General features: G+C 38.6%; 1 protein-coding gene across 7 annotated transcripts in view; it reads right to left on the bottom strand.

Moving 5' to 3' along the window:
• The window catches only part of MAPK8 (mitogen-activated protein kinase 8), a 119,962-nt gene that overhangs the window by 22,213 nt on the left and 81,549 nt on the right, over positions 1 to 16,200 (bottom strand). For all 7 annotated transcript variants that reach the window (XM_021073086.1, XM_003359272.4, XM_013983428.2 and 4 more), the window contains 2 exons: positions 11,326 to 11,384; positions 11,102 to 11,240 (listed from right to left, as the gene is read on the bottom strand). In XM_021073086.1, the coding sequence (XP_020928745.1) occupies positions 11,102 to 11,240; positions 11,326 to 11,384 (198 nt within the window). The remainder of the gene's footprint in view (positions 1 to 11,101; positions 11,241 to 11,325; positions 11,385 to 16,200) is intronic.

Genomic DNA, 16,200 nt, shown 5'->3' with positions numbered 1-16,200 from the left:
GGTTAGAACTTTCAGCCCGCCCCATAGACATCCTAGAGGGAAAAGGGGCTAGAGATTGAGTTCAATCACGAATGGCCAAAAAGAATAACCAATAAAGCCTCCACAAAACCCCAGAAGGATAGAGAGAGCTTCTGGTAAACACATGGAGGTGCTAGGAGAGTGGTGCACCCCTAGAGAGCTTGGAAGCTCCATGTGCCTTCCCACATACCTTGCCTCATGCATCTTTCCATTTGACTGTTCCTGAGTTATGTCCTTTGTAATAAATCAGTAACCTAGAAAGTAAAATGGGAGTTCCCATCGTGGCTCAGCGGAAACGAATTTGACTAGCATCCATGAGGACGCAGGTTCGGTCCCTGGCCTCTCCCAGTGGGTTAAGGATCTGGCGTTGCTGTGAGCTGTGGTGTAGGTTGCATACGCGGTTTGGATCCCACGTTGCTGTGACTATGGCATAGAACAGTGGCTGCAGCTCTGATTCAACCCCTAGCCTGGGAACCTCCATGTGCCACGAGTATGGCTCTAAAAAGACAAAGAAAAAGTAAAATGTTTTCCTGAATTCTGTTAGCCACTCTAGGAAATCAACTGAACCTAAGGAGGGGGTTGTGGGACTCTGAGTCAGAAGCAAAGGTAACAACCCTAGGATTGTGATGCTCACCTGAAGTGAAAACAGTCTTATGGGACTGAGCCCTTAACCTACAAGATCTAATGCTATTTCCAGGTAGACAGTGTCAGAGCTGGGGAAAATTGTAGGATACCCAGCTTGTGTTCACAGAATCTGAGAATTCTTTGGTGTGGGAAAAACTACCACACATCCATGGTGTCAGAAGCATTATTGTAGTAATGTAAAGACATTTTTGGTTGTCACGACTGGGGAGTACTACTGGCATCTAGTGGGTATAGACCAGGAATGCTGCTAAAAATTCTACAAAGGAGACACAAAAGAATGTTTATGGTCTATTCCGACTAATACTGAAATTGATGCCAGGAGTTGGGTGTTACTATTATAAACACAAGATCATAGCTGAGCAGTTGAATAGCAGGCACCAGGGAAACTAATATCAAAGGCTGGAAAGGTGATCCAGGTTATAGAGCAGCAATACATGTCATGACACTGTCATAATAACCTGGAAGGTGCAGCACTTGAATAATGAACTTGAAGCTCTAGAAAAGGGGTTGGCAAATTAACATCTGCCTGTTTTTGTGAAGAAAGTTTTACTGGAACACAATCTCACTCATTCATTACCTACTGTCTGCAGCTGCTTTCGTGTTACTATGGCAAAGAAGCTGTAACAGACTGTTTCTTATCATCTGCAAAATCTAAGATACATACTATCTGGTCTTGCCTTTACAAAAAAAAATTTGCTGACCTCTGCCCTAGAAGAAGGGACTGGAAAGCAAAACTGTACTGAATGTAGGTGGCTGCTGGCTGCAAATCAAAAAACTGGCTGCTTTACAAGAAGAAATAAAAGGGAATAGAGAATCTAGAGATTCAAGGCCCTGCCATTCTGGAAAAGCTAAGTGCTATCAAACCTTTCCAAAAAAAAAAAAAAAAGATGGATTCTTCAGCAAATATCCCTCCCTCCCAACCCAATGTTTATTGATGACTCTAGATTAATTCTGGCCAACGCAACGTGAAGAAATGTGATGTTCACCAAATCTGAAGAGAAGTTTCAAATGAGCTTAATGACTTAGCTTGGCTCTTGCCCTTCTTTCACCATAAGAAAAGGATGTGCTTCAGGGAGGGATTCCCTCAGTCTGGATGTTGAAACCTGAACCTGACCCCATGATCTGGAGCAGTGCCACCCAGCCAACTTTCAAACCCCTGAAAAAGCAATAGATGTTGTTTTAACCACATAGCCAACCTGCAGACCCAAAAGCAACAAATGTTGTTTTAAGCCACTGATATCTTGGCTTAGTTGTTAATTCATCATTTTCACATAACAATTCTGAATGCCTCTGAGGGAAAAAGACCTGAAAAATCTTTCAACTGATGAAAATACCTCACACTTGCCAAAAGAGGCCTGAAAAAGGTAGATATTAAGTCCAAGAATACAGAGCCAGTGGCCTAACAGATGTGCCTTGAAAAGAATGTAATTAAAAAGATAAAAGGCTCCTAAGTTTCTAAGAAAGCTGCACTATAAACACACACACCTCAACTCTGTGACTGTTCTAACCTTAAAACAATGGTTCTCAAGTCAGGGCAATCTTGTTCCTAAGAGATACTTGGCTATGTCTAAAAAAGACATTTTTTGATGTCTCAACTGGGGAGTACTACTGGCATCTAGTGGATATAGGCCAGGAATGCTGCTAAAAATCCTACAATGTATAGGAGAGCGACTCAAAAGAAAGAATTATTAATCCAAAATGTTAACAATGTCCAGCTTAAGGACTGCCTTAAAATGACATGTGGGCCCCCAATCTTTTACAGATAGGAAGCTGAGAAAGCTAGGTAACCTCCAAGAGGAACACATTTTCCAATACCCACTTAAGATATATTCAAGAAGGCTAGTTGGAAAAACTCCACAGAGCAGAGCCAGGAACCACAGAGAACAGTGCTCCTTACAGATCAGATTAAGGCCTAATTAAGGAGTAGCCATCACCATCTCAAGGACAGAAAGGACCTAACAGTGTCTACCCAACAGAATTTCAAATTAAATGTATTTTAGGTTTCTAACTCTTGTTTTTTTTTCCAATATGATTTAAAAGACAAATGCATGAAATAATTATAAATCTATCTTAAGAATCCAGGGTATAAGTATGCAATTTGTGAGATATCAATAACATAAAGGGGTAAAAACAGATTGTATATGAGCAGAGTTTTTGTACACTATTGATGCTAAGGTGGTAGTATTTTTTTTTTTATTGTTATTTCCCCAATACAATTTTTTTTTCTACTTATATAGCATGGTGACCCGGTTACATATACATGTATACATTCTTTTTTCTCACATTATCATACTCCATCATAAGGGACTAGACATAGTTCCCAGTGCTACAAAGCAGGATCTCATTGCTACTCCATTCCAAAAGCAATAGTTTGCGTCTATATCCCCAAGCTCCCAATCCATCCCACTCCCGCCCCCTCCCCCTTGGCAACCACAAGTCTCTTCTCCAAGTCCATGATTTTCTTTTCTGTGGAAAGGTTCATTTGTGCCATATATTAGATTCCAGATGTAAGTGATATCATATGGTATTGGTCTTTCTCTTTCTCACTTACTTCACTCAGTATGAGAGTCTCTAGTTCCATCCATGTTGCTGCAAATGGCATTATTTCGTTCTTTTTATGGCTGAGTAGTATTCCATTGTGTATATGTACCACATCTTCCTAATCCAACCATCTGTTGATGGACATTTGGGTTGTTTCCATATCTTGGCTACTGTGAATAATGCTGCAATGAACATGCAGGTGTGTGTGTCTTTTTGAAGAAAAGTTTTGTCCAGATGTATGCCCAAGAGTGGAATTGCTGGGTCATATGGTAGTTCTATGTCTGGTTTTCTGAGGTACCTCCATACTGTTCTCCATAGTGATTGTACCAGCTTACATTCCCACCAACAGTGCAGGAGGGTTCCCTTTTCTCCACACACCCTCCAGCATTTGTCATTTGTGGACTTATTAATGATGGCCATTCTGACTGGTATGAGGTGGTACCTCGTGGTACTTCTGATTTCCATTTCTCTAGTAATCAGGGATGTTGAGCATTTTTTCATGTGTTTGTTGGCCATCTGTATATCTTCCCTGGAGATAAGGTGGTAATATTTCAAAATAGATTGTTATATGATGATGTTAACCAACTGTAATTCCCAAGGTAACGTTTAAGAAAATAACTAAAAAATATACAGAAAGGGAAATGAGAGAAAAATTAAATAGTACACTACAAGAAGGAAAAACAAACAAACAAAAAAGGAAACACAACAAAGGCAGTAATCAGGAGTTCCCATTGTGGCACAGCAGAAACAAATCCCACTAGTATCCATGAGGATGTGGGTTCAACCCCTGGCCTTGCTCAGCGGGTTAAAGATCTGGTGTTGCCACGAGCTGTGGTGTAGGTCACAGACGCAGTTCCCATCCCCTGTTGCTGTGGCTGTGGTGTAGGCCAGCAGCTGCAGCTCCAATTCAAACCTTAGCCTGGGAACTTCCATAATCCATGGGTGTGGCCCTAAAAAGCCAAAAAAAAAAAAGAGGCAGCAATGAAGGAATTGAGAAATCTCAAAAAGATATGACACATAGAAATCAAATGGCATGATGGTAGAAGTAACCTCTTCCCAATCATTAACTTTATATGTAGTTGGATTAAACTCCAAATAAAAGCAGAGAATGGCAGAAAGGATAAAAGAAACATGATTCTAGTGTACGCTATGTACAAGGGACTCACTTTAGATTCAAAGGCACAAACAAATAGAAAGAATGGAAACAGATACTTCATGCAAATAGAAACCAAAAGAGAGATGGAGTAACTATACCAACATCAGACAAAACAGACTATAAGTCAAAAGCTGTTTAAAGAGGCAAAAGAGCAATATATTGATGAAAGGTCCATACATCAAGAAGATAAAGCAATTGTAAACATATATGTACCTAACAACAAAGTCCCGAAACGCATGAATCGCAAACTGTCATATTTGAAGGGACAGGTATAAAATAATAGTTGAAAACTTCTATATCTTACTTTCATTAATGGACAACTAGAAAAAGATCAATAACAAAATAGAGAATGTGAATAACACTACAAACCAACTAGACATAATACACATATATAGAGTATTTCCTTCAAAAAACACAGAACACATATCTTTCTCAAGCACACAGGGGACATTCTCCAGGATAGACCACATGTTAGGCCACAGAACAAGTCTCAATAAATTTTAAAAGCCTGAAACCACTGAAAGTATCTTTTCTGATCATAATGGAACGAAGTTAGAAATTAAGAAAAGGAAAACTAGAAAATTCACTAATCTTTAGAAATTAAACAAGATATTCCTTTGACGGGGGAGGGGAGGTTTACACCCACAGCATACAGAAGTTCCCAGGCCAGGGATCAAACCTGTGCCATAGCAGTAACCCAGGCCACTGCAGTGACAACACTGGATCCTTAACCCATTGCACCACAAGGAAACTACTAAATAAGATATTTTTAAACAACTTATGAGTTAAAGAACAATTCACTAGGGAAGTAAGAAAAACTTTAAGGCATTCCCATCGGGGCTCAGTGGTTAGCAAATCCAACTAGCATCCATGAGGACACAGGTTCAATCCCTGGCCTTCTTTGGTGGGTTATAGATCTGGAATTGCCATGAGCTTTGCTGCAGGTCACAGATGCGGCTCGGATCCTGCGTTGCTGTGGCTCTGGCTATAGCTCCGACTGGACTCCTAGCCTGGGAACCTCCATATGCCACGGGTGCGGCCCTAAAATAACAAAAAAAACAAAAACAAAACAAAACAAAAAAACCCAAACAAAAAACTTTAAGATAAGTGAAAATGGAAACACAACATACCAAAGTTTAGGAAATGAAGAAAAAGCAGAACTGGGAGACAATTTTATAGCTGTTAACACCTACGTTAATTTTATTTATTTATTTAGCTTTTGAGGGCCACACCCATGGCATATGGAGGTTCCCAGGCTTGGGGTCCAATCAGAGCTACAGCTGCCAGCCTACAACCACAGCCACAGCAGCATCAGATCTGAGCCACGTCTACAACCTACACCACAGCTCTTGGCAATGCCAGATCCTTAACCCACTGAGAGAGGCCAGGGATCAAACCCACAACCCTCATGGTTCCTAGCTGGATTCGTTTCTGCTTCACCATGTAGGGAACTCCCACACCTACATTAATTTTAAAAAGAAGAAAGATCTCAAATCATAACCTAACATTTCACCTTGAAAAACTAGAATGAGCAAACTAATCTTAAAGCAAGATGATGCCAGTAAATAATAACGCTTAAAGTAGAGACTAACAAAACAGAGAACAGAAAAATAAAGCAAATCAACAAAAGTTAAAAGTTGGTTCTTTAAAGAGATCAACAAAAAATAAATAAACCTTTTTTTCTGAACTGAGGGGAAAAGAAGATAGAAGAGGCAAATAATTAAAATAAAAAATGAAAGTAGGGACATTACCACCAACTTTTATAGAAACAAGAAGGATTAAAAAGAAAATACCATGAACAGTTGTATGCCAACACATTAGATAACAAAGATTAAATGGACAATACATTACTTCTTTTTGAGGCACACAATATTATCAAAACTCACTAGAGAAATAGAAAATCTGAACATACCTATGCAAAGTAAAGAGACTAAATAAATAACCTAAATCTTCCAAACAAGAAAAGCTCAGAACCAGATGACTTTCATGGCAAAATTTAATACCAATCCTTCTCAAACTCCTCCAAAAAAACAGGAGGGGGAATACTTTCTAACTCATCCTGAGGTCAGAATTACCTCAATACTAAATCCAGACAACAACATTACAAGAAAAGAAAACCACAGGCCAATATCATATATGAACATAGATGCAAAAAATTCCTAACAGAATGCTAGAATAACAATTCCAATAGCATATCAAAATGATTACACTATGACCAAGTGGGACTTACCCCAGGAATAGAAGGGTGCTTCAATACACAAAATACCAACCAATGCAGCAAAGCACATTAACTGAACCAAGGAAAAACAAACATATGATCATCTCAATTGATGCATAAATGCATCTGACAAAATCCAACACCTTTGCATGATAAAAACTTAAATCAGGAAAAGAAGGTAGGTGGTGAAAAAATAATCCTGTGTAAAGAAAGGTGTGATATTTGCCCTCAGCTACAAGTGATCTCTAGGCCAGTGTAATATCCTAATATCAGCGTCTTTGTTTGCCTGGGGTTTTTTGCTACAGAGCAGTCTAACCATGTGATTTATGACTAGGGCTTTGGGATACATGTCAGTTCCAACCTCTGGAGAAACAGTAAACTAAAGGTATTAGTGTGAACCTTAGGAAGGGTTGGAGACTAAAAGCCAGCCAGGTAGGTAGTGTGCAGCTGAGCAGCAAGAAAAACTCCCGAGCAAGCTTTCCTAGTTGGCAATACCCTGCACAAATTTTCACACTTTGTGGCTGGGAGGAAATGGAAGAATAACTAAAGTCTCCATGACTCTCCCACATGCTGCCCTATGCATCTCCTTCTTTGGTTGGTTCTAATTTGTATCCTTTTTCTGTGATAAAACTTTTTTTTCTTTTTTTTGCTTTTTAGGGCCACACCCAAGGCATATGGAAGTTCCCAGGCTAGATGAAGGCTACAGCTGCCAGCCTACACCACAGCCACAGCAACACAGGATCTGAGCTGCATCTGCAACCTACCATATCATGGCAATGTCAGATCCCTGACCCACTGAGTAAGGCCAGAGATTGAACCTGCATCCTCATGGATACTAGTCAGGTTCGTTTCTGCTGCTCCACGACAGGAACTCCATGATAAACTTTTAAGTGTAGTGCTTTTCACTGAACCTGAGAGTAGCTCTCAGGACCCCAAATTTGCACTCAGACTGCACTCAGCCAGTCTGAAGTAAGGTAGTCTTGTGGGATCTGTCCCTCTAACTGTTCAATGTGATTAACTTCAATGCAGAAGGGAACTTAAACTGATAAAGAGCATTTATGAATCCCTATAGGTAATATGCTTAATGGTGAAAACTGAAAACCTTTCCCCTAAGACCAAGAATAAAACAAAGATGTCTACTTTTGCCACTTCTATTCAGCATTTTATTGGAAATTCTAGACAGACCAACAAGGCAAAAAGATAAATAAAATGTACCCAAGTTGGAAAGGAGGAAATACAATATTGTATGGATGATATGATCTTATATATAGGAAACTGTAGGGAAAAAAAACCTGTAAGAATAAAATAAGTAGGAGTTCCCTGGTGACCTAGCTTAATATTAAGGACTTACATTGTCACTGCTGTGGCTCAGGTTCAATTCCTGGCCCAGGAACTTCTGCATGCCACAGGCACAGCACCCCCCCCCCCATAAATAAATAAACTTAGCAAAAGTCGAGGATGTAAGATGAACACACAAATATCAGTTGTGCTTCTATACACTAGAAATTAACAATCTGAAAGGGAAATTAAGTAAACAATTCCATTTATAACAGCTTCCGAAAGAATAAAATACCTAGGAAAAGATTTTAAATAAGGAGGTGAGAAGACTTGCACAATGAAAACTACAAAACATTGCTAAAAGAAAGTAAAGAAGATCTGTCATAAACTACATTGTATTCCCCCATCTAAATTCAAACGGTGAAGCCCTAACCCCCAATGTAAATGTATTTGGAGATAGGGCCCTTATGGAGGTTAATTAAGGTTAAACAAGGTCGTAAGAGTGGGGTCCCAATACAAAAGAACTGGTATCTTTATAAGAAAAGAAAGACACATCAGAGCTCACTTTCTTTTCCCACATGCACATATATCCACATATATGAGGATATGGCAAGAAGACAGCTATCTCCAAGTCAGGAAGGGAGTTATTCTCACCAGAAACTGAATTTACTGGTGCCTTGGTCCTGGACTTCTAACCTCCAAAACTGTGAGAAAAAAAATTTTATTATTTAAGCCACCCAGTCTGTGGTATTTTGTTATAGCACCCCAAATAGACTAATACAACCTAAATAAATGGAAAGACCTCCTTTGTTCATCAATTAGAATACAAATATAGTTAAGATGGCAAAACTACCCAATCTACAGAGTTAATGAAATTCTTATTAAAATTTCGATGGCCTTTTCTGCAGAAATGGAAAAGCTGATACTCAAATTCATATGGAATCACAAGGGGCCCTAAGTAGTCAAAATGATTGAGAAAGAATAAAGTTGGTGGATTCACACTTTCCCATTTCAAAATTTACTACAAAGTTACAGTGATTAAAATAATGTGGTACTGACATAAGCACAGGCACAAAGACCAATGAAACAGAGAACTAAGAATCCAGAAATAAAACCACATGTCCATGGCCAGCTGAATTTCAACAAGGGTGCCAAGACCATTCAAGGAGAAAACAATAGTCTCTTTAATAAACGGTGCTTGGGACAATGGGATTTCCATAAGCAGATGAATGAAGTTGGTACCTTATTTCACACAATATACAAAAATTAACTCAAGATGGGTCAAAGACCTAAATGTAAGAGCTGAAACTATAAAACTCTTAGATGAAAAACTAAGGGTAAATCTTAATGACGTCAGATTTGACAATGGATTCTTACATACATTTGACACTAAAAGTACAAGCAACCAAAGAAAAAATAAACTAACTTCATGAAAATTAAAAAATATGTGTCAAAAGAGATCAAGAAAGTGAAAAGAAGTGTTTCCCCTTGTGGCTCAGCAGGTTAAGAACCCAACATAGTGTCTGTGAGGATGAGGGTTAAAGATCTGGCATTGGGAGTTCCCGTCGTGGTGCAGTGGTTAACGAATCCGACTAGGAACCATGAGGTTGCGGGTTCAATCCCTGCCCTTGCTCAGTGGGTTAACGATCTGGCGTTGCCGTGAGCTGTGGTGTAGGTTGCAGACGCGGCTCGGATCCCGTGTTGCTGTGGCTCTGGCATAGGCCGGTGGCTACAGCTCCGATTGGACTCCTAGCCTGGGGACGTCCATATGCCGCAGGAGCAGCCCAAGAAATGGCAAAAAAAAAAAAAAAAAAAAAAAAAAGACAAATAAATAAATAAATTAATTAATTAATTAAAAAAAAAAAAAAAGATCTGGCATTGCCACGAGCTGCTGGCATAGGTCACAGAAGTGGCTTGGATCCGGCACTGGTGTGGCTGTGGCTGTGACTGTGGCTGGCAGCTGCAGTTCCAGTTCAATCCCTAGCCCCAAGAACTTTCACATGCCACAGGTGTAGCCCTAGAAAAAAAGAAAGTGAAAGGACAACATACAAACATTTACAAATTACTTATCTGATAAGGATCTAGTATTCAAAATATATAAAGAACTCTAACAACTCAACAACAAATAGACAAACAACCCAACTAAAAAATGAGCAAAAGGCTTGACATTTCTCCCAAGAAGATATTCAAGGAGTTTCCACTGCGGCTCAGTGGTAACCTGAGTAGTATCTATAAGGATGTGTGTTTGATCCCTGACCTCACTCAGTGGGTTAAAGACCTTGTATTGCCGTGAGCTGAGGTGTAGGTCACAGAGGCAGCTAGGATCCTGTGTTGCTGTGGCTGTGGTGTAGGCCAGCAGCTGCAGCTCCAATTCGCCCCCTAGCCTGGGAACTTCCATAGGCTGTAGGTTCAGCCCTAAAAAACAAACAGAAATATATCCAAACAGCCAACAAACATGAAAAGATGCTTAATGTCATTAGAGGAATGCAAATCAAAAACCACAATGAGACACAACTTCATACTAGGATGGCTAGAATGAAAAAGTCATTATTAGCAAAGATTGGAACTTTGATGCACTGTTTCTGGGAATGTAAAATGGGGTAGCCACTGTGGAAAACCAATTTGGTGGTTCCTCAGAAAGTTAAACATGACCTGCAATTCAACTCCTAGGTAGATATCTCAAAGAACTGAAAACAAAAACTCAAACAAATACATGTACCTTAGTGTTCATAACAGTACTATCCACACAAAAGCTAAAAGGTAGAAATAACTCGATGTCCACGAATGGATGAACAGATAAATAAAATGTGGTAAATACATACAAAAGAATATTAGACAGTCATAAAAAGGAATGAACTACTGATACATGCCTCAACGTGGACGGACTTGAAAATACCATGCTAAGTTAAAGAAACCAAACATAAGAGGTCAAAGAGGTCAGGTGTTATATGATTCCACTTATATGAAATATCCAGAAAAGGTAAATTCATTGACACAGAAAGCAGAATGGTAGATGACAGGGATTGGAGTAAAAGGGGAATGGGAGTGACTGCTTAATGGGTAGGCAGTTTTCGTTTGGGGAAATGCAATGAAATTATTTTGAAATTTGATACTGGTAGTAGTTGTACACTATTGTGAATGCACTAAATATCACTGAATTGTACACTTTAAGATGGTTAATTTTACATTACATGAATTTCACCTCAATGATTAAAAAGAGAATATGATTGTTTTTTTCTACTAACCCGATGAATAATTCCAGCAGAGTGAAGGTGCTTGATTCCACAAAGCATCTGATAGAGAAGGTAAGACATTCTTTCATGATCTAGTTCCATCTGAATCACTTGACAAAGATTTGCATCCATGAGCTCCATAACTATGTAACTTCATGGGTGAAAAAAGATGACAGCTAAAGTATACAGTAATAATTGAAGAGTAATATACTAAAAATTTTAATTATCATACTCACACATCTTGAAATTCTTCTAGGGATTTCTGTGGTGTGAAAACATTCAAAAGGCCAATTATCTGCAGTAAAAGCAGAGAAATGGGAAAATTAGAAATTACATTACTCAATATTTTCATTTGGGAACTGCAAATAAATGGATTTATTTATTTATTTTTATTGTTTATTTATTTATTTATTTTTTGCTTTTTAGAGTTGCGACTGCAGCATAATAAGGTTCCCAGGCTAAGGGTCCAATTGGAGCTACAGCTGCCAGCCTATGCCACAGCCATAGCAACATAGGATCTGAGCTGAATCTTCGACCTACACCACAGTTCATGGCAATGCCAGATCCGTAACCCACTGGGCGAGGTCAGGGATCAAACCGGCAACCTCATGGTTCCTAGTCGGATTTGTTTCTGCTGCACCAAAATGGAAACTCCGTGGATTTTTTTTTTCTTTTTTTTAAGCCACTCTCAAAGAGTTCTCTGGTGGCTCAGTGGGTTAAGGATGTGGTGTTGTCACTGCTGTGGTGTGGGTTCAATCCCTGGCCTGGGAACCTCCAGGTGCCATGAGTGCAGCCAAAAAAACAAACAAACAAAACACCTCTCAGTGTAAAATTTTTTCCAGACTTCTGTTCTAAGCTCAAGTAATCTCTCTTATTTTATACATTAAAACTTTATCAGGAGTTCCCACTGTAGCTCAGCGAATTACGAACCTGACTAGTATCCATGAGGACATGGGTTTGATCCCTGGCCTCACTCAGTGGGTTAAGGATCCAGCACTGCCAAAAGCCATGGTGTAGGTCACAGACAAGGCTCAAGGCCTGTGTTGCTGTGGCTGTGGCTGTGGCTGGCAACTGCAAATCTGATGTGAACTGCCCTAGCCTGGGTACTTCCATATCCTGAAAATGCGGCTCTGAAAAGCAAAACAAAACAAAAAACCCAAAGACAAACTTTATGGCCAGTGTATGGGGGCAAACAGTAGGGAAGCAGAGCAAAGAGGCTCTGTAAGGCAGTGAAAATACTCTGAATGATACTATAATGGCATACATTATGTCATTATACATCTGTCCAAACGTATAAAATGTACATCACAAGAGGGAACCCTAATGTAAACTATAGACTTCCAGTAATAAAGATATGTCAATGTAGGTCCACTAATTATAACAAATATACCATTCTGCTAGGAAATGTTAATAATCTGGGAAGCTATGCATGTGTGGGAGTAGGGGGGTATATGGGGTATCTCTGTACCTTCCTTTCAATTTTGTTGTGAATCTAAAAAAATAACCCTTAAAGATTATATCAACAGAGTATCTCAAGATCCATTCCATTAATGAACACTCAATTACCAAGGACCTACATTATATAATCCTCTACATAATTTGTAAGCAAATCTTAAACATCTTCTGTCAGCTCTTACCCAACTCCATACCTCTATATAATTGCAGTCCTTTTGCCCCTTGGTTTTTCTTAATATTACACTTTCCCAACTTTACTACTAGTCCATTAGTACATCCATAGGCATGTCCTCTCTACCACTATTCTGTCTTAATCTTTCTCCTTTATCTGTACCTTTTTCCTGGGTGGTATTATGTATATGTTCTTATCCAAACATCTCTATGGATAATTCCCAAATATGCATTAAAAGTCCCTGCTTAGCTTACGATTCTCAAATTTTCATTGCTATTCACATGACGCTTCATAAAACAATATAAAATTGAATTCATTATTGTTCCTACCCAAACCCCTTGCTTTTCCAGAGTGTCTTCTTTTACAATAGAAAGATAAAAATGACTTTTTACTTTTTTTTTCAATATTTGCACCATAATAAGTATTTAAAAGAATGCTATCCATTTTATCGTCAGTCTAAACTTCAACGTCTTCCTTCCACTCCCTGTGCTACTACACACACTGAGGATTCTAACACTGCTCATGCCATAATAACTTCTAACACTTGGTTCCCTAATGGTTTTCTGCAAGTCCAGCCACTATTTTACTGCCTCTACTATATGGTAATCAAAAGACCTGATCACATTACTTACTTTCTCAAAAACGTAATGCCAACAAAAAAATTCCGAAAGTCTCTGGCAGTACATTCAAAGCCTGCCATGACAGGACATCGACCCACTTCATCTCCTGCTAAGCCATACTAAATTAGTTTAATTTAGCCATACTAAATTAGTTTAAAGAATGTTGTTCTTTTAAAAAACTGTCAAGGCATTTAAACATACTATTCTCTATATTTGTCATTAACCTACTAACCTCTAACTACTAAACCTTCAAAACAGGCCACTTTTGTAGGGCTTGACAACCCTTAGTCCTTGACAGAGCTGAGTATTCTACTTGTCTCCACAATATCTTATGTTATAATGACATTTAACACCCTGTAGTATAGTCTTACTTCCACAACATCCTATTTCCCTTTATAATTGTGGCATATAGGAAAATACTTGACATATATTTTTGAAATGCCTATCTTTTATATTTAGGAATGGGAATGTTTTTCTCAATATAAACTTTATAAGGGCAGAATCTATGTTACTCATTTAAGCATAAAGCTTTGCTTATAGAAGCCATTCAAATATTTATTTGTTCAGTGAATAAATTCAGAAAAATAATTTTCAGATCAGAGAGTAGGAGTTCCTGTTATGGCACAGCAGAAACGAATCCAACTAGGAATCATGAGGTTGTGGGTTCAATTCCTGGCCTCACTCAGTGGATTAAGGATCCAGTGTTGCCGTGAGCTGTGATGTGGGTCGCAGACACAGCTCGGATCTGGCGTTGCTGTGGCTGTGGCGTAGGCCAGCGGCTACAGCTCCAATTGGACCCCTAGCCTAGGAACCTCCATATGCCGTGGGTGCAGTCCTAAAAAAGACAAAAGACCAAAAAAAAAAAAAAATCAGAGAGTAAAACAAATTTGTTTAAGACAGAGGAAATGATAATAAGTATCTAGTGGCTCTAAATGAATTCTTATCTCCTAAATAGAAGAATCATATATTGGACAGACTTGGAGAAACAGTAAAACTCTTCTAGTTAATATCTGGGAAATCCCAGAAGAGAAGAGATGTGCTAAAGATGAAAGGCACATAGAGATAGGAGATTAGTGGTTTCTTAGAGCTGAGGAGGATGGGAGATGGGGAAATGAAGGCTAAAAGAATGGGGTTTCTTTCTGAGGTGATAAAACTGTTCTAGAACTGACTGTGGCAACAGTCACACATTATCAGTGGATATACTAAAAGCCACTGAATTCTACACATTAAATGAGTTCGTTGTATGGTCTATGTGAACTGTATCTCAATAAAGCTGTTATGAAAAAGATTAAAATGGACAGGTGTCCTGCTTTTCAAAAATAGAAATAAAGAAAATCACATCGATCACAGACTGGACAAACAAAAGTCAAGGCCTGATTAAGTGGTGGTATATGACTACTTCAAAAGAAATAAAAATTACTAGGAACATGTAAAAATTCATTGAGAAACTTTATTTACTTCTGTGAGTAAAAACAACAAAAACAGCAGCAGATCAGAGAAATGCAACCAGATATAATATACGAAGATTTCAAAAAGGCATTTTTGAAAATGTCACTAATAATAATATCCTTGTGAATAGGTTGAAGAATTGGGGAGATAGGTGTAATTTTTTTTGTTAGACATGTAATTTTTGCAGTATACCCAAAGGTTACTAATGAATAATCCAACTAGTATGAAGGCATCTGAGCAAAACTGGTAAGTGAAGCCAACAAGTGAAAAATCAAAGAATGCATTCTCCAACAATCTAGTAAGATGAGCCAAATTTTACATATGAAATTGAATAGGGAGATATAGAACATACTATACTTATTCTCTAAAACCAAAAGAAAAAAAAGTAAAGACTGGGAAAGTCTGTGACAAAAAATAACTTGCTTAGATAATATGAGTCAAATAGTCTAATGGTGACCTGATTTCCAAACAGGATTACATAATGTCCATGGTTAAGAGATGACATGTCTCAGTTTCTCTCAGAGGATTCTATCATACATGCAGTAGTGTGTACTAGTTGACACAGCCAAGTGCACTGAGAGATAAATAACCAAGTTGAAAAGGAAACTCAAAACCATCTACGAAAAGAGTGGAAAATGCATGATATGAATGTACTTAGTACCACTGAATTGTGTAATAAAAACAGCTAGGAGAGTAAGTTTTATTATGTGTATTTTACAATTTTTTTTAAAAAAGTGGAAAACTAGACTTTTTAGACTAATGACAAAATGACTTGTATAGAACATAAAACTGTTGAAAAGGCAGGACATTATAAAAATATCCATCCATCAGGGAGTGGAAAAGTTCAATTATCATCATTCTTTTTCTCACCTTTAGATTGATATTCATTCACTGAAGAAGTACATTTTCAGTTTCTATTCTGTGCCAGCACTCTTCTATGTGCTAAGGGCACTGCCTGGATCAATCTGTGCCAACCCCATCAAAGGATTAACCATGTGAAACAAACTTTCCATTTAGTCCAGAGAACCATCTTTCTCGGCAATCAGTCATCTAAACCCTGGAGGTAGATGTTACTGGCCATCTCCCCAATGCAAAACCAAGGCAATGCCACAACCACTAATGCCACAAAACAGGCTGCAAGGGGTAAAAGGTGTTCTATTCCAGGGCAGGAGGCCACCAGCAAAACCCTGACAAGTAACATGCCTGGCTCCCATCTAGAGTAAGAATGACTGACACAACTTCTTTCCCACCACTGACGAATTTTAATTTTTATCCTATACTCTTTTTAAATTTTATTATTATTATTGTTATTTTGCTTTTTAGGGCCACACCCATGGCATATGGAGGTTCCCAAGCTAGGGGTCTAATTGGAGCTACAGCTGGTGGCCTACGTCACAGCTACAGCAAAGCAGGGT

Source organism: Sus scrofa, chromosome 14 (assembly GCF_000003025.6).
Source record: "Sus scrofa isolate TJ Tabasco breed Duroc chromosome 14, Sscrofa11.1, whole genome shotgun sequence".
NCBI lineage: Eukaryota > Metazoa > Chordata > Mammalia > Artiodactyla > Suidae > Sus > Sus scrofa.
The sequence above is the reverse complement of the archived record's forward strand: the minus strand, read 5'-3'. Positions and strand labels throughout refer to the sequence as shown.